This window comes from Xiphophorus hellerii, chromosome 21 (genome assembly GCF_003331165.1).
Source record: "Xiphophorus hellerii strain 12219 chromosome 21, Xiphophorus_hellerii-4.1, whole genome shotgun sequence".
Taxonomy (NCBI): domain Eukaryota; kingdom Metazoa; phylum Chordata; class Actinopteri; order Cyprinodontiformes; family Poeciliidae; genus Xiphophorus; species Xiphophorus hellerii.
In genome coordinates, this window is record NC_045692.1 from 24635626 (window position 1) to 24660783 (window position 25158).

The following is a 25158-nucleotide window of genomic DNA, read 5'->3' on the forward strand; positions in this document are numbered from 1 at the left end:
TGTTTGTCGCATTGCGTCCACTTTGTGTCTCCCTCTGGTTGTTTTCCATCTTGTTTTTACAGCCAGATTGTGTCTTGCTTTCTTCTCTTAACTGTCTCCCTCCGTTTGCTTTTGTTGCGTCTGTTTTGTGATTTGTTGTTTCTGGTCTTCAGATCATTGTGATTATTTTCGTCCCAGAGTTTTACTGGTTGTTAAAACTCTGAGTGATTGTTTCTAGAATCATTGAGGTTGATTGTAATTTTCTTACAGGCAGGGATTATTTCTTGGGAATGTTTTGTTGGATCAGTTTTTAGTCATTTTTGGTTTGTATGAAAATTGTTACATTTAATCACTTTACAACTACAATGCAGTTTTTTCACTTTTATTTCATTATTTCAGCTCTTTATTCTCATGTTCCTGATTCTCATGTTTGTCTATTTACAGCCTCGTTGTGTCTCTTCTTGTTTTGTTTTGTGTCTGTTTCTATTGGACTGTTTTCTTCATTTTGCACATTTTTTATTTTTCTGTATTATTTTGCCTGTTTGTTTGTTATTTGCTTTATGCAAACAACAGCAGCTTACGGCTGAATCCTCCCGTCCTTTGTTGGGACTTAACCTGTAATCTTCCTGTGATCTGATGGTTTATGTCTGAGTCAATAAGCAGAAATAATGATGATGTAATCGACACCATGAAACCGTTAGCCGCCACAGATAACTGGATTCAGACTCAACGGGATTTCTCCGTGTTCGATAAAAACGAACATGTCAGCGTGGAAATCTCAGCTGTGCCAGAGCTCAGTGTTGTGTTTTCTTCTGTGTGGCCTTACAGTGTAACAGGTAAACGTGTGCATGTGGAGGCGCGCGCACGTGAGGCTCTGTCCTCCAGGATTTCATGTGCTTGACTTTGACCTTGAGTGGAAACGAACGTGGCTTTTTAAGCTAATCCTTTTCAGGAGGATGCACTGTAATAGTCCCAACGCTCTCCTGTGGCCTACTGTAACCACACACACACACGCACACACACGCACACACTCACACACACGCACACCCACACGCACACACCCACACACGCACCCACACGCACACACACACACACACACACACACACACACACACACGTTAAGGTCTGCGTCTGTGTTTGGGGGATTTTATGGTTTTTAATCAACCTAGAAATAAGATTAAGCACCTCTGTGTCAGTTTACCTGACATATTTTTTTTTTACCTGAGCTTCATCAGACATGTTTAGAAAGAACCATACTGTTTAGCTATTTGTTTTACCTTTGGTGTAGAAAATTTAATGCTTAATCTTGCTAAATTAACTGAAGTTAAAAGCTAAAATAATATTAAACAATCATATGTTAATAATAAATTAATTCAGCCTTGAGTTAAATTAACTACCTGGATGTGTTTCAGTGTTACAGCTTTTCTTTAACACCAACTTTCTGTCCTAAAAGCTGCAAAACTGAAAACTAACTTTAGCATCTAGCTATGGCTATTTAGCTTAGCTCAGCTAGGTAGCTACGTTTTTGTTTTAAATTAAAATACATTTTATTATTAGATATTTAAATCCTACATCTACAGTTGTTTTCAAGAAGCCTGCTGGAAATTCATAAACATTTAAAGGGAAATGTATGTTTCTAATTTCACAAAGAAGAAAATAAAGAACTGTTAGCTTTAGCCGAGGCTAACAGCTTAAACTGTGTCAACAGTGGTGGATAATCAGATTAAACAGATTAATGTGTTTTTATGATGAGATTAAACAGAAGGAAGTTATTTTGCTCATTTATGGCTTCATGCAGCTGATTATATAAAAGTGTAAAAACTAACTTCAGGTCAGATCACAAACCTTTGATTCCTGAACAAAATGTTATAAAAACGTTATCAAGCTGAAGAGATTAAAGTGAATTATTAGTTAAGTTTCTGAATGTTGTTTATTTTACAACAGAAGACGGTTAATTCTCACCGATTGATAAACTGATCGAACTTCTGATACTCTGAAAAGGCGACAAGATGGTTGAAATGGAGTAACTGCTATCTTCACTTGTATTTAAATGAAACTTTCTGAGTCATTTAAATATAGTCACCTGTAGAAAACATTTATCTAACTTCATTCAGACGTTTATTGGTCTCCTCTTCATGAAACATGTTTTACAAACGACATAGAAAGTTCAGTTTTGAGAGGATTTGTGCCTGAGAACGTTGGGAAAGTTTCCCTCCTGCAGGAATCGTTGTGCTGACAGGAAGGATTGTAAAGAAATACTTCAGGTACGCGGCGGCGCTTTAATAACGGCGTGTTTGTGTGTGAAGTCCCTTCCCTCGTTCTCCCTCCGTTCAGCTGTCCTGGCTGCTGGCGCTCAGCTCTTCCTCTCTGTTTCAGGACCCGGCTGGGATCTTTGAGCTGGTCGAACTGGTTGGAAACGGCACCTATGGACAGGTCTACAAGGTAAGACTTGCAAAACCTCAGAACTCGTCTTACTGTTCAAACTCCTGAACTCACTGATAGCTGATATTTATTCACTAAAACAAAAAGGTTTTATATTTTATATAACTCACTGATTGTTTCATATCCACAGTTGGGTTGTAACTAGTTACATTTACTCAGTTACATTTATTTGAGTAACTTTTTTGAAAAATGTGCTTTTATGAGTATTTTTATTACTCTGTACTTTTTACTTTCACTTTTTAATTTTACTAAAAAATATTTCTACTCTTACGTGAGTAAAGTTTCTGGATTTTCTTCCCACTGAATGAAAAACATGTTTTAACCAGAAACTCGCCTGCAGTTTCTCTTAAAGTTTCTGAAGTTTTTTATTGAAAGAAACTGATTTGGAAAATTAGTAAAACTGCATTTAAAATAATTTAGAAAATTATTACGATGAAGCGATATGGAGCTGAATAAATTAATGTTTTGTTGCGTATTTGAAATATGTTTTAATCGTTTTCTGAACTGAATATATAATTTTATTTTTACGTGAAAAAGGGGCAGATATTGTAAGTTTATACTTCTTTCTGCTCCTTTTCATTCACATATATTTACATAAACTACTCATATTTATTATGTGTGAATTAAATAAAAAACTAAATGAAACGTTTGAGACTTTAAAACAGGTTAAAAATGTATTTTTCCTGATTTAAATCTCATTCTAACGGTGGAATCGCTCTGAAAACAGGCTGTTTCTGTTTCCTCCTCTCTTTATTGTGACTTCACATCAAAAAATCTTATTATCACAAAGACATTCAGGTTGTTATTGACTTCCTGTGAGAGGCTGGACAGCAGACAACCTGCCGGTTTATTTTTGTGGATTGTTTTACCTTGAAAGCAATTAACACGTCTGCTGGATGCGGCGAATCGATCTGACATTTCTACAAGTTGACACCTCCTCTGCAGAAAATGATTGATGGGGCAAAATTAACACAATCTGTGTGAGCTTATAAAAAACAATGAACACATGAACGGCTGTGAAAAGCTCCCCTGCAGTCGGACTGTTGGATTCTCGTCGTTCTTCGGCTGATTCTGGATTTCTGGGCCAGAATCTTCCTGATTTCAGAAAACCGATCCCTCTCCTACACGAACGCTTCAGCTTATATAATATGCAGTTTCTGCTTCGGAAGCATGAATTAAAGATTCAGACATTTGCACCAACTTCACGTTTTCTGTTTTATTTTGAAAACCGTCCAACCGTTTTATTTTAATTTGTAGAAGTTTGCAACTGGATCCAGAAACCGTTGATTCGAACGCTGCCAGTCCAACACATTTGGTTTAGCATGCTGCTGTTGTCACTTAGAGTTTTCTAAAAATCAATCTTCAGGACCAGAAAAACAGTTTTTTTTAGTTCGACAAATGACTGATAATGCACCGCTGCTGCAAATCATCTTAGCCCTGATTAGCTTTCAGCATTAGACTCTCCAGGCTAGAAATGAATGAGAATTAATTATCATTCTCTGTAGACTCTGTAATTATCCCAAATTAAATAATTTTATTTCCTGGAAACTTCGCGACATGGCTTCTGTTTTTCAGAAATTATAATGAATCTGAAGAGACGTAGAAATTTTGATGTAATTTTTTCTCAAACATGAAAAAAAACCTTTAAAAGGTCAAATAGAGAAACTGAAAGGCTGAGGTTTAGAAACCGGATCAGGTTTCTGGTGTTCTGTCCGTCTCCGCCTCGGCTCCAGGTTTTTATTTTAACGCTGACGGCGCTGTGGTTTTGGAAAGAGGAAGAGAAGTCTGGCTGATGTTGCAAAGCTGATCCTGCAGAGCAGCGAAGCGTTAAAATCAGTCAATTCAGGCGTGGAAGTGAAGCGGCTGCGCAGGTTTCCTGCTGACTGCGGCCGTTTCGGTTTTCCTCTGAACGATCAGCCAACAGGGAAACGTCTTCAGGTGGTGTTGGGTCGGATGAGGCAGGGAATCAGAGTTTATTCAGTCTGTCTTATTGATTGGAGAGCAGGAAGGATGGATGTTGCCTTTATTTCAGCTCCCTGTGAAGGTTTTCTGTGTTTACACTGTAAAAACTAGCAGGTTAAAGAAGATTCTCCTGCAGTTCATTCAGAGCTAAAAAAATATAAAAAAATATACACCTGGGCTGAGTTTTTCAGCTGAAAAATTCGACCTTCATTTGATAAGTAAGCACACCACCAGGACAAGCTAGCAACACTCTTTGTTGTGGAAGTTTTTACCGGCAGAAGGAAACTCAAACTTAGTTGCTTTAAGGATCAGTGATGTGTGAGGAGCTATTTAAAACACACTTTCTGACATGTCTGCAGCTCATTTAGGGAGAGAGCAGCACTTTAGCAGCTAACAGGAAGGCTGAACAACAAAGGAAAATACGACTAAATTAGATTTTTTTGTCCATTTCTGATTCTTTCTTGCCAGTCTGAGCGGCCCATTCCCCATTTTTAACGCCCCTTCCATGTGTGGAACTGAATCGGCCGTGTAACTGATGTCGCGGTTTTGTTCTGACGTTAAACCTGCGTCGTAATTCTGCACCAGAAGAAGCCAGACGGTAAAACTGGACGTAAACGAGGCTGTTGCAGTTACCAAAGCTAACAAAATAACAAAAAAGGTAATTAATTGGGAAAAAACTAACTGGAGCTAAATGATACTAAAGCATATTAAAATTAAAGATATAATCTTTTTCAAGGTTATGAATCTATCTTAGCTTTTTGAATTGATGTGAAATTGATTTCGTATTCATTCCTCAATCGATGTATGAATCACGTCACAGTTTGACCTGTAATGATAACTAATGTTACTGAACGATAAATTATTTAAGTTATTATGATAAATCATAATATTGTCATTTTCAGACCATTTTCAAGTAATAAAATGATAATAATAGAGCAGGAACACATTCTCAAAGATCAATAAACTTTAAATTAAAATTTAACTGGAACTGGGAGACATTAAAAATATACAACATAAATAAACAAAAGAACAGAAACAACAAATAAAATGAATCAGTAAATCTCTGTAAACAAAGATTTTTGTTTAATCCTTCATTATGTTACGATCAGCTGCTGAATTTTAACAAACGTTTCAGTTTTGGTCTCCAGTTGAACTGAGAGTTCAGAACCATCAGGCATCAAAACGCCTTCAGGAGTTTCTTCTTCCAGGAATCTGGATTCCCCAAAGCGACGCTTCAGCGCGTCACCAGGCGCCGTAACCACCGAGGTTTCCTTGGTGGTTTCAGCTTCTTCTTCTCTGTACGTTTCCTGAGCTGGTCTCCATCAGCCGGGACGTGATGAGGAAGTGTTGCTTTTTCTCATGAATCTGATGGATTTGCTTATAAATCTGTTATTTTTAATTGGTCTGAACTAAAGCAAACAGCAACCTTTCATCTGTGACCGCCCTGCCGTTAAAGAAGCTCTTATCTCCTTCTGATTCCCTGAAAGGCTTTAATTTGGAGACAAATGTTCGGATGTTGCGACGCCACGGCCTTTTGTTCGCAGAGAGGGGACCTTTTGTGATTCTGCTTCCTGAAAATATCACAATATGTGACTCTTTCATGCAACCTGCAATTTCCAGGGTGATCTCACTGGGCGAAGAAGGAACCAACAAATTACTGTCGGGTTCCTCCTGAAACCAAAGTAAACGGGAACAAACGAGCCTTTTAGAGGAAATCATTGTGAGGAATTTGGCGCATGACGTGTAAACTAAACAACGTGACGTGTTTTTACCTCTGACCAGGTCGTGATCTGCTCTCCACTTAACCACAGGCTGCAGTGGGAGTTAATTACAGTACAACCTGTGTTTGATCAGCTACAACATATTTACCTTTTAAATTAAATCTAGTTGGTATTTCTAACCTTTCTAGCTTCTGGTCTCCTTGGTAACTGCAGATTTTTGATCATTGTTTGATTATTGCTTCATCATTTTCTGCATTTTTCTTCCTTTAAATTTCAAACTTTTTTGATATATTTAATGCGCACAAAACATTTTTTTTAACCAAAATGATTTCATGTCATCATGTTTCCTTCTTATGGTGGAAATTGTTACATAAATCACATTTTGGCTCCAAACTGGGTTTTTCTAGACATAATCTTACAAACATAGAAAGTTTGGAGTAGAATTTTCTTGTAGATTTGTAATTTTAATCTATCTGTAATCTTTCATCTTACTTTGAAATTCACATTTTTGCATATTTCTACACTTCCACTTGGTTTTCTAGTGCTTCTGAAAACATCCCAAGCATTTAAAAAGAACTCATGCAGTTGCTTTTTGTTTTTGGTGTCTGGAAAATGAGCCCTTCAAAAACCCTCCGGAATGTAACATCACCTAGCAACCACCCCGTTACCTAGCAACTCCAGTAGAATTCCGCCCATTACCTAGCAACCCGGGCGGAGCTCCAGCATGTTTGCTCAGCTGGTTTTACTGCTGTATGTGCTGTACAATGGCTGCTGGACAAGACCAGTGTCTTGTTGTTGACTTAATGTCCAGAAACCACTTGCTGCAGTCTTGTTGGTTGTACTGGAGGCTCCACTTCTGCTTTTCAAAGATGTGCAGTTGTATTGTTACCCATCTGTTTTTCACTCGTACATGAAAATGGCTGCAAACGTTGAGTCGGGGGGCGTGGCCAGCAGCAGCAGCTTCTCTGAGTGAAAACTGCTCGTTCTGAAAAGAGCTTAAAACAGACCAAGATGTTATTATCTAGAAATAATTTTGTGTAAAAAATGTAATAAATATGTTTTGTGTAGGCCGTAGACCGATTCTAACCTGTTCAAGGAAGCAGACTAGGTCACATTTAAATTAACTAAAGATTATAAGTGGCTAGTTGTGAGTGCAATCATAGGGGCAATTATACACTTCCTGAGGTGAATGCAAACAAATTATAGACGGCCCTGGATTTATAAAACAGGATTTCTATTACAAACTCTTATTTAATGTTATTTAGGTAATCAGCTCCACCAAAACACCAAAGAAAAGGTTTTATTTTGGTTTGTATCAGCAGCACTGGATACACTTTCATTGTGGAAATGTGAGATTAGGACAGAACATCCTGGGCTCCATGTACGAATGTTATCTCTAGATTGTTACATGTCGCCTCGTTGCTCTCGCCTGTTTGTCCAGAATGGCATCAAATGAAACCGAATGCAACAATGTTTGCAACAGAGATCACTGCTAACTGGGTCAGGCTGTTTTCTTCTCTACTCTGGACAAACAAACTTTATTTAATAGCTCAAAGACTCATTATAGCATCATAAAGTCAGCTGTGGTTCATCCTTTAGATTTAATAAGGAAGATAATATGTTGTTACAATAATTTAACCGTAAACTGAGATGGACGTGGATTGGTTATTAAATGGCAAATCTGTTTCCATATCTGTTAGAATCACTGCAGTTTTATCACATTTTTATAATTCTTCTTACTCAGCAAATAATCTACATCTAAAGATAAAGTCACTTGGATTTGACAAGTCAGATTAACAAAATATGATTAGAACTAATTCAAGATCTGTTCAGAAAACTAACCAAACTCAAATTCATCAAAAACTAAAAACACAACATAAATGGATCCAGCAGATAATTTCCTGTGTCGAATGAAACGGTGAAACCAGAAGCTTAAAAGAGAAACGGGTCCTGACTCGAGGCGAACTGCACGATACAGAAATAACAATCCAAGGAATGCAGATTGTGAAATTAGAAACTAGACCAGGTATGTGTGGGCAGCAAAAACCAAAACCGGAAGAATAAAATCAACGAGATAACAAACTAGGTTCAGAAAATACAAAAACTAAACTATCCAAAACATGCTGATAAAAATCTGAGATGAAGAAGTGAAGCATGACATAAACACAGAGGGAGAGAGAAAATTTCATTTTTTTGTCATTTATGACTGAGAGGTGGAAGAAAAAGAGAAGACAGAACAAAATAAAACCTAAACATTTTATTTTGAGCCCTTAACGCTGTCCTCCAGGATTTGGGGGCTTGTCCGGGATATTTATGTTTCACAATTTGCAACAGAACTGTAATATACGTCTTTTTTTTGTTTTTACCAGTTAAAAACATCTCTCAAATCAAACACTATGCAAAAAAGTAAACATTATTTTTTAGCCCATTTCATTCTAGTTAACTCTAATTACAATTTAAACCCAACTTTAGTAATGGCACAAACTCACTGATAGAAATAACTTTACTGGACCACATTTATCCACATGAACTACCTACAGCAAAGTTCATGTTTTCATCTGATCTACAGGAAGTTTTTATTCCTGAAACAATCGTCTCCTGTTTCTCCAGCGGTTAGCTAAAGCAGGATGATGTTTTACCGGGACTTCATAGAGTCTGATGGGGTTTTAGTGAAACTGTCAGTTTGCAGGAGATCATATCGTGTATTTGCATGGCATGCAGAGTGACATCAAAGACTTGTTTCTAAAAGAGCGTCTTTAATGTCTATAGGGTTCATTCACACCAGCCTTGTTTGGTCTGTTTTAGTCCAACTCTTGTCCGTTTGTCTAGTCAAAGTCTGTTTCGGTTTGTGAAGGTATGAATTCACAATCAACTAAAACTATAAACCTCTTTCTGCGGTTCTAATGCATATGTGAACGCCAGGCAGACCAGAGACCGCTCCAAAAGCAGGAAGTGGACGACAGTGCAGGGCATTCTGGGTAAATACAACCAAAACAAACCTGCTAGCCTCGCGCTAGCAGGAGAAATGGCTCGTAGTCAAAAGAGAAATCCTCCAACCGCTAAAATCTGATGCCTCCTCATTTGGTGAGGAAGGAAGTTGCGCTCTGTGTCTTCTTCAGAGGTTTTTATGTAATTTCTTTCAGTGGTTTTTAGTGCAGTGCCCCCACAGGCGAGGAGGGGAACAGGTTACTCATCAATCGAACCAAATCTATCGCACTATCAGGCTTGAAAACACATTTAGAAACCGATTTCTGATCTGCATAAGAACCAAATTACATCCAAATCAGACTGATTATTTTTCTGAATCAGTAGATTTTAAAATGGTAGTTTAGTAAAAAATGTTTTAGTCAAAGAAACCAGAGAAATGCATTGTATCTTCTCTTCATTTAAACGAGTAGTTCCTGTAGTTCGCAGCTGTCGGTTTCTCTCGCTCAGTTTATTTCTACTGACTCGTCATCGTGACATTGTTGGAGAATCCGTCTCTCAGCAGCAGAAAGGACTCCTGTCTGCTCAATTTGGTCCAATTAAGATAATTTCTCAAGCGCTTTGAACCATCTGAAGATGATCTGTTTCCTCTTCTAAGAATAGATTCGTAGTAAAACAGCTTCCCTTTAAAGCTTCCTCTAACTCAAAGGCTGACGGATCATCTGACCTTCAGCATCTCGCTGCAGAAACAGCATGAGGAGACACCAGGGAAGTAAAATCCCTCGGCGGAAACTGACAGATGCTGTTTCTGGTTTGTTTTTGAGGTCTGGAGGTTTGAGTTGTGCAGAGAAACTGAGACGAAGGCCGCTTTGCGTCCGTCCGTCGCCGCTCTGGGCTGATTTCAGGATGTTTTATTAATTTCTGGACCTTCCGGAGACGACAGGTTCACACAACAGTTGGGATTAAGTTTCTGTGAACGATCACAACATTATTAGCTTCCGCCTGGAGAAACTGTTAAAAGATGTGAGCTGTTTGAGTCGTGTCGCACTGAAAGTTTCTGCTTTAGACAAATTATACAAGCAGAAGCTGTAAGACTGTCAGGGAATCCGCCTCAGAGGTGAGTTCAGGCAGATTTATGGTACCTGGACTGAAACAATCCTGATGCAAACTGAGAAAAATTAAACCGACCACAGAAAGCGGAGTGTGATTCATCTGTGAAGTATTTTTAAATCACTGCCTGTATTTCAAAGACTCATTAATCATTCCCGTCCAGACACAAGTGCAAACAAAGTTCTGGACTCTTCAGCAGAAGTTTCCTGGAGTTTCTGTGTATCAGGAAAACCTGCTGATTCCTGCTCCAACTTCATACAGCTTTAGGTTTTTATTTTAACTGGACAGGTTTTAGATTTGCTGCTGGTTCACCTGAATGTCTCCTCTGTGAGAAAATAAATCAATATTTCTATTGTCTTCTTAAACTGGAAAGCATGAAGAAATTTAAAACAATTTAGTAGGTTAGACTACATGGTTTGTTTCGTCCATCCTTCCAACATTTAGCTAAACTATGAACTACTTACTGTACTTATTACAGTAAATAAGGAACTACTTACGTTAGCTTTGGAGAGGCTAACAGCTAGCATGCCTGGGCTAACCCGCGACTTGTACTTTTTTCTTTAAAGAAAACTTTATCAAGAAAACGATTGGCATATAATATCTGTAAGTAATGTAACATGACTTTACATGTTTACTGTAACCCAACATGACATCAGCCATAAACATGCTGAATTATACAGAGCTAATGTTAGCTTCAGGGGCGGCTAACGGCTAATTTCCACCTTGTCTTTCAAAACCTTGAGCCTCATTAATTAGCTCTCGTTTAAAAACTTCAACGTTTAAACTCTTGGACTAGATTATTCTACACTAAAACCAGAATATTTAAAATCTAGTTTGTGATTTACAAACTTTCAGTAATTATCCTCTCAGCCTCCTTCCTGTTGTCAGACAGGTTCTGTTTTAGTGATTTCTCACTTCTACATGTCTAACAGTAATCATGTCTGGGTGTGACTCATAAAATTTAACTCACCTGTCCCAAAACTTCATAACTTAATATAGGGGGAATTATAATTTCCTTGAATACTTGAAATCATAATTTAAAAACTGGGTTTTGGATTTACTCAGGATGTCTTTGTCTAATATTAAAACTTGTTTGATGACCTGAAACATTTAACTTTTGACTTTTATGGCTGTAGCCTGTTAGTTCTACATCTGAGTTACATAACTGCATTTACCTTGGAAGTAGTAGCTATGTTTCTGTTACAAATATGCGCAAAACTTTGTCAATGATAATGTAAGAAAAAAAACATTTTTTGCAATTGTAGGATTTCCACTAAATAACAAACGCAGCTGAAATTAAGTTTATTCATGTGATGAGTTGTTAAAAAACACGCTACGCCATCATCCTCTATCTGCTTCCTGTTGTCTTCTTTGTGGTTTTCGCCAGTAGTAACATCCTGTTGTTGATCATGTGACTCGTGTGATGAGAAAAGTGTTTCCATTGCAGTTCTGTGAAATAAACCCACCTCATCCTAGAACCAAAACATTTTATTGAAAAACTAGTTTCTTCAAACTCTACGTTTCTATTGAACAAATTTATTCTAAAAATGTCAAATTGTGAAATTTAAAGGTAAATGGAAACGCAGTGAATTGATCCCATGGAAAAACCTAAAAGTCCTGTTAGTTTTTAACCTCTACAAACTTTGTTACATATTTTAGAAACGATGCAAACCCTCCTGATATTTGAAAGGTAAAAACATGCAAATGTTGCTCCAGGCCTGACCCGGAGAGCTGCTGTTTGGAGAGAAACCCAGAAATACAGAACATTAATCACAGGCTGATCTTTGTTCCCGAGTGAACGTCATGCAAAACGCTTCACCTGGACAGGGAAGCTGTTCCTCTGCCAGATCGTATCAAACAGCAGAAATGTATTTTTAAAGCCGTTTTGCAGCGATGCCGTAATGCTCCAGCTGATATTCTGATGAGCACGCATCTTTTTCAGGTTCTTAAAACGACAACAGGCTGCTGACGGCGATGCCTTTCTGTTGCTATTCTCGGCTGAACTTTCTGAAATGCCAGTTTGGTGGTTTTAGACGAGGCGCTCCGTTTCCAGGCGGATCGTTGGAGTGAAGCAGCGACACGCAGAGACGTTCATGACTGGAACAACGCTCAAATCCAAAATCCAATTTACAAGCTCATATTTCAAGGCTTTTAATTACGCTTTAACCAATCCCAGCAATAAAACAAAAATAATTTTTAATATAAGGTCACATTCTTTTTTTTTAATTTAAATGCTTACTTTAGTCTTTTCAGATTAAAATCGCCTTTTCTTTAAAAATCTGGCAGCAAAACAGGAGAGTAGCCTTGAATTGTTATATTCTGTATTTTCTCTATTTTCCGATTGTTTTCAGTTTTTTAAAAGCGTAGAAGAAGAGAATCTGTGGCCTGTTGTGTCATAAGGAGCTCAGCACTGCCCCCTATCAGAAAGACTGGATATGTCAGACATTCACTAAACATTAGACAGACTGTGGAACGTCAGCATATGAAGAACACGTGTAATCAAACTAGTATATTGGTGATATTGCAGTGTGACGTCACGAGGGGAAGATCCTGCAAAAAGCTGTTCGCTAACGATGCATTAGCATTTTCTTTAGCTGTAAAGTTGTCAACATAACCTGCTAAAGCTTAAATGTACAGCTGATATATAAAAGAAAAAGGGAAGCAGTGCTTTGCTGCTAATTGTCAACATTAAGACAACTAGATACCAAGGACAAGAAAAGGTTTTAATTAAAAAAAGAAGGGACAGGGAAGTAGTTTAGTTATGCTAGCTCGACTTTGACAACCTTAACCTTAAGAAGAGTTTTTTTCCTTCCAACGTTGTGCGCAGAATTTCCAGGAATAAACAGCAAAATAACGCAGAAAAACCATTGAAGAACAACTCAAAACCGCTCGTACTCTTCGTTTTTCTTGCTCTCTGTGTTGCCCACGTTACACACAGACTCGTTCCCATAGCAACCGACAACAACCCAATATGTTTCAGGTTTCAACACCAAAACAACACTCAAACATTTCCAACACAACAAACATAACATTCAGTCGTTACAGTTTTATGTTTTCAGGCTTGATGTTGTTTTTGCGATTATTAATAACTGATCAATGAGGTAGATTAGCTACCGATGCTACTAGCTAAATTAGCTAATCGAACACTGAAATGGTTGAATAGCTAATTTAAACACCTACTCTATTGATGAATAGCAACACAGAAAATTACGCAGCACATCTACATGTTAAGGTTTTCATAGTCAAGCTAGCATAACTGACTTACTTCCCTCTCCCTCGCTGTTTTTAAATTAAAACTGTTTCCTAATGTTATTATCTAGTTGTTGTATTGTTGACTATTAGTAGCAAAGCCCTGAGTCCCTTTTTATTTTATATTTCATCCGTACATTTAAGCTTTAGCTCGTTATGTTGACAGTTTAACAGCTAACATCAATGCTAGTCATGATCAGCCAGCAGCTTTCTGTGGGACCTTCTGCACATGACGTCACGCTGCAACATGTCTGTAAGAGAACAGCAACAAGCTGCCACCAACTGCCTGCTTCATTCACTTTGTGTGGCACAGCGCCCCCTCAGGTGAGGCACTGCACTGCACTGCCTGATTTTGATAAGTAAAATATTACTACCAATATATTTTAATTTAGAGAGTACAGGTTAGATTTCTCTGAGCCGGGTTCAGTCATGAAGCTGAACCCGGCTGGTGCTGCTCCGACCCGCCTGCATGTGTCCAGGCTTGTGTCTGGGTCAGGAATGCGCGGCACGCCTGGATCCGGGACCTGAGGTGTGTTTTTATGCCTCAGGCTGCAGCAGAACCATCCACCTCCCCCCGTTCTCACCCCGGCTCTATCTTTATCGCCCCCTCGCTGCATATATACAGACACTCTTCTCTCCTTTGCCTTAATCTCTGCCACACACACACACACACACACACACGCACTGGGAGCTGAGCGTCACCTCTGGGAGATAGTCTGGCCGTTCGGCGTGTCGGGGGAAAAGCGATAGCAAAACAAAGAGGCTCTCTGAGATATCATCGCTTCCTCTCATCTGGCCGGCTTTATCTGCCGCTCCTTTTATTGCTTCATCGCGGCGGATCGCTGCCATTCGTCCTGCAGTCACAGCCGCGCTTCACACACTTAACCTGCAGCCCGAGGAGTCGCTTCACACACCCATCTGGGTGAGAAAATCCCTCCCAAATCCACATCCAGCCCAGGTGCTTATGGGTTTAATCAGTTCCTCTTTAAAGACAATAAATCATACAATTATGACATATTATCTTTAATGATCTGCAATGTTTTTATGGCTTCTGCATTTCCATTTAGTAAACAGTTAATCTGATTTATCACGATGAATTGATTATTCAAATAATCTTCAACTAATTTACTAATCACATAATTAACTGGAGTATACAAACTGACCAAAGGCCATTTACTGAAACAAACTCAGAGCAATAATGAAACCAAAACTACAGAAAAATCTTAACAGTTTCCATTTAGGATAAAATAAAAACTTCTTTGTCTGGAAATATGTTTTACTCAGAACTCCTAGAGTAACGTAGTTTTAGATTCACCTGTAAAAATCTCCTATTAATCACCTTTTGCATCCAGTTATTAATCAGTTAATCAATAAATAATCAGCATCTCTTAATGTATTTATAACATTGCATAGAAAAATTTACATGACAAATTAGCAGAATGTGGCAGTTTTCTTATCTGTTCAATCTATTAACTGTTAGAATAATCAATAGAGTAATTGATTTATAAATAATCATTTGTTGCAGACATAAATGTCTTAAATATTTGTATTTTCCAAGCAGCCAGAGTTTCCTGTGATCCAGATCAATAATTTTCCAAACTTTTCCAGTTTTTTCCACTTATTTCTCTCCATATATTCACCTTTTCCAGAATATTTTGCTTTTTAACTCCAGTCTGTGAATCCTGAGACAAAACGGCTCCTAACCTGAAGATGTGAGTCGTTGTTGTATCTAAAGATGTTTTCACTTTTAGTTCATTCACTTTGTTCACTTGTAACTTCTGGTGGTTTTGGGTTCTGCACTGCAAAAACACAAAATCTTACAAGTGTTTTGTTTAGTTTCTTGTTCAAATATCTCAGTTTGCTTGAAAAATACTCAAAAGGAAAAAGAGGAGCAAGATAAATATGGTTGTTTTAACTTCTAACATTTATTTTTGTTGAACATTTTTTGTTTGTTCTGCTTGTTTTTGTTCGTCTCCTGCTGTGAATTTGCTGAGCTTCTTTGTTGATTCCTTTCGTTCACACCTGTTAGTCCGGTAGACTCGGTTCAGTTGGTGAACGAACCAACTGAATCCTTTGAGCAACCTGTTCCCCTCCTGGCCTGTGGGGGCGCTGCACCGAGAACCACTGAAGGAAACCACTGAGAGCAACTTCCTTCTTCACCAGATGGAAACAAGATGGAGGCGTCAGATTTTAGTGTTGGAGGATTTCTCTTTAGTCTTTGGCTGAAGACCAGGAGCCATTTCTGCTGCTAGCGCGAGGCTAGCACGTTAGCTTTGGTTGTATTTACCCAGAATGCCCTGCGCTGTAGTCCACTTCCTGCTTTTGGAGCGGTCTCTGGTCCGGTTGGCGTTCATATTCAAACAGAACCCAGACCGAGGTTTGGACCAGAGTTAGCTTAGCGTTCACACCTCCACAAACCAAACCGGACTTTGACTAGACAACCGGACTGGATTTAATAGTCGTCATGTTAGACACATCAGCTCCCTGCAGGATTTACTGGTTTGTCATTTTTTGCTCTTTCCGTTTCGTTTCAGTTGTTTAGTTCTGGACTGTAATTCTGGTTCTGGTTCTTTAGACCCGTTTTGTTCCCGGACCGGCTGCCTGTTCATCACCAGTTCTTTTCTTAAAGACAGGAGAGCAGCGATAACCCTCAGCTTCCTCCCGCTGACTCTGGAGTCAGAATCAGCGCAGCTGCTGAGGCCGGGAAACTGGAAATTCATTCACTTCGCCGCACACTCTCCGTTTCCTCACGGTAACCATAGCAACAGGCCAGGCAGCCGGGCCAGCCAATGGGGAGGCTTCGAAGGAGGCAAAGTGATGGCAGCGTGAGGCGCGCGTGTGTGTGTGTGTGTGTGAGGAGGCCGTGATGCCTCACACACACAAAGGGTCAGTTGAGCGTTCACACACGGCGTCTCGGTTACTCAGCGTTGCATCAGACGCTGAATGTTTCTGACGGGACCCAAATCACCTCGGAGGACGGAGAGGCTCTTCTTCTTCTCCTCCCTCCGCCTGTTTCCTTCGGTTTCCTGTTCCTCTCTCACGTTACACACTCAGGTTCAACGTTTCAGCTTTCTGATGCTAAACCCACTCAACTGCTTCCTGTAAAACCGATCGGATGCAGAAAGGAAGCAATGAAGACAAGTTTCACCAAGTTACCTCTTAAGAAACAACTTGAAAAAAGAACTGGGTCAGGATTACTTTCTATGTTAATTAAAATCAATTATAGGACTGACTGTCAATGATTAATTAAAGGGACAACTAAACACTGTAGCACCAAGCCAGAATTACTTTCTATAGGAAAGAAAAACAAAGAGTTTACTCAAATGTAATGAAAATCTCAGCAACTAAACACATAAACACTGAACTATCGGCACTTTCTATAGGAAATAAAACACAAACAATACTCACAACCAGAGGCAGTGATACCTCTGTTGATTGTTTCATCCAAAGATGAGACACGGCTAAACAGAGAAGCACTGAGGCAGGTTTACTTTCTATTAGGAAGAAAACAAAGAGCTAGCGTTAGCGTTAGCGACAACGAGTCTGGAAGCAGCTAAAAACAAAAACACTGAATTAGAGAAAAAACATAAAGATGACACAAAACCAGCGGCAGCAAAATCTCTGTTACGACTAAATCCAGAAACACTGAGCTAGGAGTACTTTCTTTGAGACAAACAGCAAACAGGACACAAAGTGTGGCAGCAATATTTATGTTTACATTCATAGACGAGATGAGGCTAAATCCAGAAACCCCAGGCCAGGTGTACTTTCTATGGGCAAGACAACAAAGAGTGTAGTTAAAAACTCTGTCCAGGGGTTTTGGGAAAACAACAAGCTAGGGACACTTTCTAGAAGAAAAACACCACAAAGAGTTTACAAAGTCAGTGGCAGCAATAGTTTCATTTATGAGACGCTGTTAAACACTGAGCCAGGCGTACTTTCTATGGGGAGGAAAAGCAAAGAGATCTCAGAAGGTTAACGCAGATTTCAGCCATGGTTCTGTCCCAGAAAGAACCAGGGATCCTCTCCATTCGAAGGAAAACGTTCCAAGTTACGGACGATAACATTTCCATGACCCTGGTCGTTTGAAGGAGGTCGTCCATTTCTGCCTCACATTTCTTCATTTCACCTCTGATTTTTTACGTCCTACAGATTTGTCGTGTTTTCATCGTGAATTTGAACAAATATTAAATCTATTACATTTGAACAAAGATTAAATTGTTGTTCTCAGTCAGCAACATAAACATCCTGGAAATATTTTCACAAATTATCACAGCTATATAATATTGAAAAATGTCAGACGGAGATGAGAAAGTGAATTTATCGCCTCGTTACAGAAACAGCGGATGTGTTTCTGTATGTCTGGCCGTTCAGCCTCTGTGTGGAAAGTGACGTGTTCATGTTAAGGAAAAGCTGCACAGCTGAGTCTCTGTCATCCATGATTTACTCTGTTTTCGCTGCTGCTCTTCGCTCTGGTCTGATCTCCTAATCCGGCCTGCGACGCTCCGGTTGGTTCAGCTGTTTTTCCTGCTGGGAGAAGGAGAGATGTGGCCGATGATTCAGAGCTCTGGCAGCACAAAGGCAGAGAAACCCGACGACAACGACGAAATTAAACACAGAAACTCAACTAAAAACACAAGAAATGTGATAAAACAATTCATAAAATCAGGAAAATGACTTAAATAATATAAAATGTAATTTCTGTTTTTTTTATTTATGAGTCATAACAGAGGAGGTATTGATAGGTTATCCATCACTGACAAAGAAATCAGCATAAGAGTTACATTTATTTGTTAAAGCTGCAGAATTAAACTTTTATAAAAAGATTATTTTTACATATTTGATAAAACTGCCATCATTTTGTGACAGTTTGTTATGAGACAGATAATCTGTGAAAAGATCGACCTCCTGAACCTCCTCAATGAGTTTTTATTATCATCTGGAGAAATGAACCAAAAACAACCAATCAGAGCCAGGAGGCGGGTCTGAGCGCTGTCAATCAACCTCATGTACTTGCTGCTAAATGAGCTAATGGTGGAGAAACAACTTACTGTTACAGGAAAACCGTTTATCAGCAGGAGGGAGTGTTTTGTATTGTATTGTTCAGCTAAACCCGTTTTCACCGGTTGGTTTGAGATTTTCAGTCCATCATTTTCTTATTGTCACAAACCTTAACCTGCTAACTGAGGCCAGCAGAGTCTGAAATGAAGCTCCTGGTTGTTTTTATTCTTTCTCTAAGCAGTTTGGGACGTTTTTGAATAATCTTCCTCTCTGTAGAATGATGGAGTTCTTAGGGTCAGGAAATAAACCTTCCAGGATGGATGGATCGTCGCTCCTTAAGCTTTTTCATATTTCCTTTCCTGCTTGGCAGCAGAAACTTACAGACTTTCACACTGATGATCACTCATGAGTGCAAAAATATTTAAAATAACTGAATGTTTCATTTACTTTGTCCCTGTTGTCTGTGTTTTTTTCAGGGTCGCCATGTCAAAACAGGCCAGCTTGCTGCCATCAAGGTCATGGACGTCACCGGCGTACGTGTCACACACCCAGCGTGCTAATCCTGCTGCACTCTGGAGATTTTATAGCTCTAAAAAAGCCTTGATCTGAATCTTTATATGTGCTTGTTTTCATTCTTCAGGATGAGGAAGAGGAGATTAAAGCTGAGATTAACATGCTGAAGAAGTACAGTCACCACAGGAACATTGCAACCTATTATGGCGCCTTCATCAAGAAGAACCCTCCAGGAATGGACGACCAGCTTTGGGTAGGAGTTTGTTTTCATAAACCGGTTAAATGTTACGGATTGTTTAGGATTTGGTCTGTCAGGAGGCGTTCCTCAGTGTGTGAGGTGTTTCTGCTGCCCTGACAGCTGGTGATGGAGTTCTGTGGAGCCGGATCGGTGACGGACCTGATCAAAAACACCAAAGGGAACTCCCTGAAGGAGGAGTGGATCGCCTACATCTGCAGGGAGATCCTCAGGGTGAGGACCTCATTGGTCTATCTGAAACAGAAAGTAAAGGGAAGCAGCGCCAGGTTTTCTATAACTTTGACCAGAGAATAACGGTGTTTCCTCTGCATCTTTCTCCAGGGATTAACTCACCTCCACCAGCACAAAGTCATCCACAGAGACATAAAGGGGCAGAACGTGCTGCTGACGGAAAACGCAGAGGTTAAGCTGGGTGAGAAACTGAACCCACAGCTGAAGGGTGTGACGTAGCGCCTGGTCTGCGCCTCCTTCAGGACCGTCTGTGTTTCCACAGTGGACTTTGGTGTGAGCGCCCAGCTGGACCGGACGGTGGGGCGAAGGAACACGTTCATCGGGACGCCGTACTGGATGGCCCCGGAGGTCATCGCCTGCGATGAGAACCCGGACGCCACGTACGACTTCAAGGTAGGCGCTTGTTGGAGTGTGAGGTCTGGATCTAACATCTGGAGTGAAGCTCAGTGAGGGCGGCAAAGAAATAAATGTTGCAAAAAAGAAAAACCTAAAACCTGTTTTGAGGTTTAATGGCACCTCAAGCCATTAAAGAACCTCAAACCTTTTCAGATCTACGTCCTTTTGAAGGATCTTACAGATCCTTCAAAAGGATCTGTACTTACAGATTGGAAGGATCCTCTAACTACTTGAAGACACGTTTAACTTTAAAACTGACCTCAAGCCTTTGTTGGATGTCAAACCTTTAAAGAACCTTAAACCTTAAGAGGTCCCATTTGAGCTCAGAGTCAGCTTCTATGCACCACAAATCTGGAACAAACTTCCAGAAAACTGTAAAACAGCTGAAACACTGACTTCCTTTAAATCTCGACTAAAAACCCACCTGTTCAGAGTTGATTTGAAACGTAATCAATTACCGATTTAACAATCACACCTGACTTCGTGTCGTGTTTTGATTGTTGATTCTATGTTGCATGACTTTGTGTTTTTATGATGAAAATCACTTTGAAATGCCTTCCTTCTGAAATGTGCTACACAAATAAAATTTGATTGATTGATGTATTAAAAACCTCAAACCTTTTTCAGATTCTGAACCTTTAAGGTTCTGATCCTGATGAGAGCCTTTAGTAACTCTGTCGTTCTCTTTAACTCTGATAGACGGGACAGTCAGACTTCAGTGTAAACTGGAAAATGCCTCTTATTATATTGGATTTTATTTTTACTCTTTTGCTTCCAGCCAATAAAATTCAACACCTCGTCAGTCACGTAATCAGACTCCTTGTAGCTGTGAAGGAGGATTGAAAAGTGACCTTCAGAAAAATGTCACATCTGTTGGTTTCTGGATTCCCGGATTATTCCACCGGACAGACAGAAACAGAGGAAACAGGCAGAAACACAGGAAACAGACAGAAACAGAGGAAACAGGCAGAAACAGAGGAAACAGGCAGAAACACAGGAAACAGGCAGAAACAGAGGAAACAGGCAGAAACACAGGAAACAGACAGAAACAGAGGAAACAGACAGAAACAGAGGAAACAGGCAGAAACAGAGGAAACAGGCAGAAACACAGGAAACAGGCAGAAACACAGGAAACAGGCAGAAACAGAGGAAACAGGCAGAAACAGAGGAAACAGACAGAAACACAGGAAACAGGCAGAAACAGAGGAAACAGGCAGAAACAGAGGAAACAGGCAGAAACACAGGAAACAGGCAGAAACAGAGGAAACAGGCAGAAACAGAGGAAACAGGCAGAAACAGATCTGTCTGCGCTGGTTGCTGGTTGCTGGTAGCTGGTTGCTGGTAGCTGGTTGCAGGTTGCAGGTTGCTGGTTGCAGGTTGCTGGTTGCTGGTTGCAGGTTGCTGGTAGCTGGTTGCAGGTTGCTGGTTGCAGGTAGCTGGTTGCTGGTAGCTGGTTGCAGGTTGCAGGTTGCTGGTTGCTGGTTGCAGGTTGACGGATGTGCAGTAGGGGACAGAACAAGCCGGTGGAGGATGAGCGCCTCCGCCGTTAGCTGCAACCCTCCACGGTTTAGCGAGTCAGGAGGCCTGAGTTTGTCTCCCAGTAATCGAGCGGCTGAAGCTAAACTCAGGAACTGTGATTGTGTGGAAACGGAGGCAGAACTGGGCAGATGGGTTTGGTCTCTGTCTGTATTTTTACCGCTTGACGAGTACAGGGACCCTGCAGCCGTCTCTCAGAGGCTGGAGGTGTTGAGTGGGTAACACGTTGTGAGGATGTGTTTGTGTCTCTGCAGAGTGATCTGTGGTCGCTCGGCATCACAGCCATAGAGATGGCAGAGGGAGCTCCACGTAAGTGAGATTACACTCCCATCAGCTGACGAGCCGCACAGTTTGTCTCAGAAACAATAATTACATCCTATTAATTTTACATTTTCACTTTGGATTTTTCATTCATCAAATCTTTTCTCTTTACTTTCCTATATTTACTTTATGGTTCCTTTCCTTATCATTCTGTCCCTTCCATCTTTTTCCATCATTTATTTTCTTTCACTTAAATACTTTATTTTTATGCCTCGTAATCATATCTGTTTGTGTCTATTCAATTTTTTCCTTCCCTTTTGGATATTTGTTTCAACATTTCCTGTTTCCTTTCCTTTTTTTCTCTTTTCCTCCTCTTTCCTTTCTCCTTGCCTCCTTTCCTCCTCTCTCTTCTCTCCTTGCCTCCTCACTCCTCTCTCTTCTCTCCTTACCTCCTCTCTCCTTGTCTCCTCTCTCCTTTCCTCCTTTCCTACACTCTCCTCTCTCCTTGCCTCCTTTCCTCCTCAGCTCTGTGCGACATGCATCCAATGAGAGCGCTCTTCCTCATCCCCAGAAACCCGGCGCCGAGGCTCAAGTCAAAGAAGTGGTGAGTGTCTTAAAAGCGTTTCAGAGTTTGTACTTTCCTCCCGGATCCTGAACCGGGTCGGTTCCGCAGGTCCAAGAAGTTCCAGTCGTTCATCGAGAGCTGCCTGGTGAAGAGCCACAGCCAGCGGCCGAGCACCGAGCAGCTGCTGAAGCACCCCTACATCAGAGACCTGCCCAACGAGCGGCAGGTCCGAATCCAGCTGAAGGACCACATCGACCGGACCAAGAAGAGGCGGGGAGAGAGAGGTGAGGCTCCGATCGACCCGCCGCGACCCGCCGTGACCCTGCAGCGCCTAAAACGCTAACATGTGGGTTTTCCTCACAGATGAGACGGAGTATGAGTACAGCGGGAGCGAGGAAGAGGATGAAGAGCGGGACATCGGAGAGCCCAGGTAGGAACGAAGTCTGGATCTGATGCAGAAAAACATTCCACCTGCCTCAGATTACAGCCTAGAACCAGATTAAACCAGAGTGTCTGGATTACAAAGTTAACATGTTAGCATCATTAGCCTAGCTAGCATTACTTACTGTGTGTGAAAAATGTAAATAATCATCAGTTTTATCTGATTTCCAGACACATAAAGTGAAATTAAAAGCCTTATTTACAACCTGCAGACTAATGTTCTCCTTCATTTGGCTCAAACACTGAGAAAAATGGGAAACAACGTAAATAATGATACTTTTAATACAAAGTTGACATTTTTAATGCAAGTTTAATGTAATTTTGCATATAAAGTGTCACTATTTACCAAATAAATCCAAGTTGACACTTTAAATAAACTTTTAATGCAACTTTTAGTTCAACTTTGCAGTAAAAGTGTCATTTTTTACCAAATGGCACGTTATGATAGTCGTAGACATTCATGAAAGACTCCTTCATGTTTTTGAGAGGATCATGTCAGTCTAATGCACAACTTTCAAATAAAGTGTTACTGAAAAATTAGTTTATTATTATTAAAATTGGTAGGGAGTGATACCATTAAAAAACATTGCACGTTTTTTGGATGGACTGATTAAATAACTGAGAGTGAAACTCAGGAATCAGAGTCAGAGAAAACTAAACTCAGATTTAATCCAGCTGACTGTCGGATTCAGACGCGATTAATGCAGGTGGTAAAATTCATACACTGTCATTAATAATAACGTAGGATCCTGTTTCAGACAGTACAGTGTTTTTGTGTTTTCATTTCTTAATGTTTCAGCTCAATCATCAACATTCCCGGAGAGTCGACTCTGAGGCGGGACTTCCTGCGCCTCCAGCTGGCCAATAAGGAGCGCTCAGAGCTGATCCGGCGCCAGCAGCTGGAGCAGCAGCAGAACGAGGAGCACAAGCGCCAACTACTGGCTGAGAGGCAGAAACGCATCGAGGAGCAGAAGGAGCAGCGGCGGCGGCTGGAGGAGGTAGCTTCACGTTTTAAATCCGGCTAATAATAGATGTTCCACATAAAAAACTCATAGTCCTAACACAAGACAAATGAGCCCAATTACTGGTCGCCTGCTGCTATTTTAATTTGTGGAAAGCCGCCTCAGATGCTGGAGAAAACACACCTGTGTTGTTGGCGCCTCAGTGAATCAGAAAGCCTCAGAGACAAACACACAGCTGACCCTGTGCTGTGAAAACCTTCCCACCCACAGCAGCAGCGCCGGGAGCGGGAGCTGAGGAAGCAGCAGGAGCGGGACCAAAGGAGGCGCTACGAGGAGATGGAGCAGCTCCGCCGGGAGGAGGAGAGGAGGCACGCAGAGAGAGAGCAGGTAGGAACACACCTGGCTGATCGACCTGAGGACGAAAAGTATCCCAGGCATGAAAGTTAGAGTTATTATCCTCTAAGAGCTACGAGGTACAGCAGGTCTTATTACAAAACCTTTAAGTTTTGTGATAAATTAATGTTTCACTGATTCGCAGTCTTACAAAAAGTTACAATTACATCAGAATCTAAATGACTCAAATTTCAGTGCTTAGAAAAAATAAAAACCTAAGTTAAAGGAACTGATAGTACTTTATAGCTAGATTTTAAAATTATGAAGTCATAACAATATAAAGATAATGACACAATGTTACCAGAAAAAAGTCGTAAAATTACTAGTAAATCAATAGCAGTTGGTGTGCTAAGGCACTAGCATTAGCATTGTAATATTAGCATTTGCATCAGAATATTAATTTTAGTATTAGGATTCAAATAATGTAATACCTTGAATAGTGGTGATGGCGTTATTGTTAGCATGCTAGCACTGAGATGACAACGATGAGGGCACTGGTACTACAATGCTAAAAACAGCATTAGCATTTTACTATTAGCAATTACTGTTAACATTATTATTCTAATATTGTTATGGTGCTCTGGCCATAATTGGTATAGTATTTTTGCTAGCATTAGCATGCTAATATGAACAGCAGGATGCTAGTATTATTGTTGGTATTGCAAAAGTAATATTAGCATTAGCATATTTATAGTAGCATTAGGATTCAACTATTACTGTTAGCATGGTTTGCCAGTAAAATGCCAGTGATTGTGTTACTGTTAGCATGCTAGCTATGAGATAAGGATGCTAGTATCACTGGTATTTGACCAGTAAAACCAGCATTATTGATTTTAAGAACATTGTGTAACACAGGTCGGATGTTTTCCTGACCGTTTTGGTCACAAAGTGTTAAACCCAACATGAAATCCCTAACAGCCGCTGTTAGAACCAGTCCTGACTCTAAAGGTGCTGAAAGACGAAGATGTTTTCTGCTGAATCCGTTTGTTAAATAACGAGTCTGAGGTCACAGCGAGATTCAGACTGCTGTGAGAGGGAAGAGGAACGGAGCTTTTCTGCAGCTATGCGTCATTAACATTCACTATTTCAGATCATAACTTCTTCTTCTCCAAAGCTGATTTCAGCTCGACTGTTTTATTACGAGCATGCTGCTCTGTTCTGCTAATTACAGCCCCCTGCTGCTTCGCTCATTTTATTTTTCATCTGTTTCTGAAT

General features: G+C 40.2%; 2 protein-coding genes across 30 annotated transcripts in view; both read left to right on the forward strand.

Moving 5' to 3' along the window:
* Positions 1-25158, forward strand: part of LOC116712080 (NACHT, LRR and PYD domains-containing protein 3-like) — a 612764-nt gene that overhangs the window by 261596 nt on the left and 326010 nt on the right. The gene's annotated exons all lie outside the window — the stretch shown is intronic.
* The window catches only part of tnikb (TRAF2 and NCK interacting kinase b), a 50655-nt gene that overhangs the window by 3797 nt on the left and 21700 nt on the right, over positions 1-25158 (forward strand). For all 17 annotated transcript variants that reach the window (XM_032551909.1, XM_032551910.1, XM_032551911.1 and 14 more), the window contains exons 2-13: positions 2356-2421; positions 18866-18922; positions 19030-19155; positions 19261-19371; positions 19480-19570; positions 19652-19782; positions 21576-21630; positions 22108-22186; positions 22256-22431; positions 22511-22577; positions 23388-23586; positions 23821-23937. In XM_032551909.1, the coding sequence (XP_032407800.1) occupies positions 2356-2421; positions 18866-18922; positions 19030-19155; positions 19261-19371; positions 19480-19570; positions 19652-19782; positions 21576-21630; positions 22108-22186; positions 22256-22431; positions 22511-22577; positions 23388-23586; positions 23821-23937 (1275 nt within the window). The remainder of the gene's footprint in view (positions 1-2355; positions 2422-18865; positions 18923-19029; positions 19156-19260; positions 19372-19479; positions 19571-19651; positions 19783-21575; positions 21631-22107; positions 22187-22255; positions 22432-22510; positions 22578-23387; positions 23587-23820; positions 23938-25158) is intronic.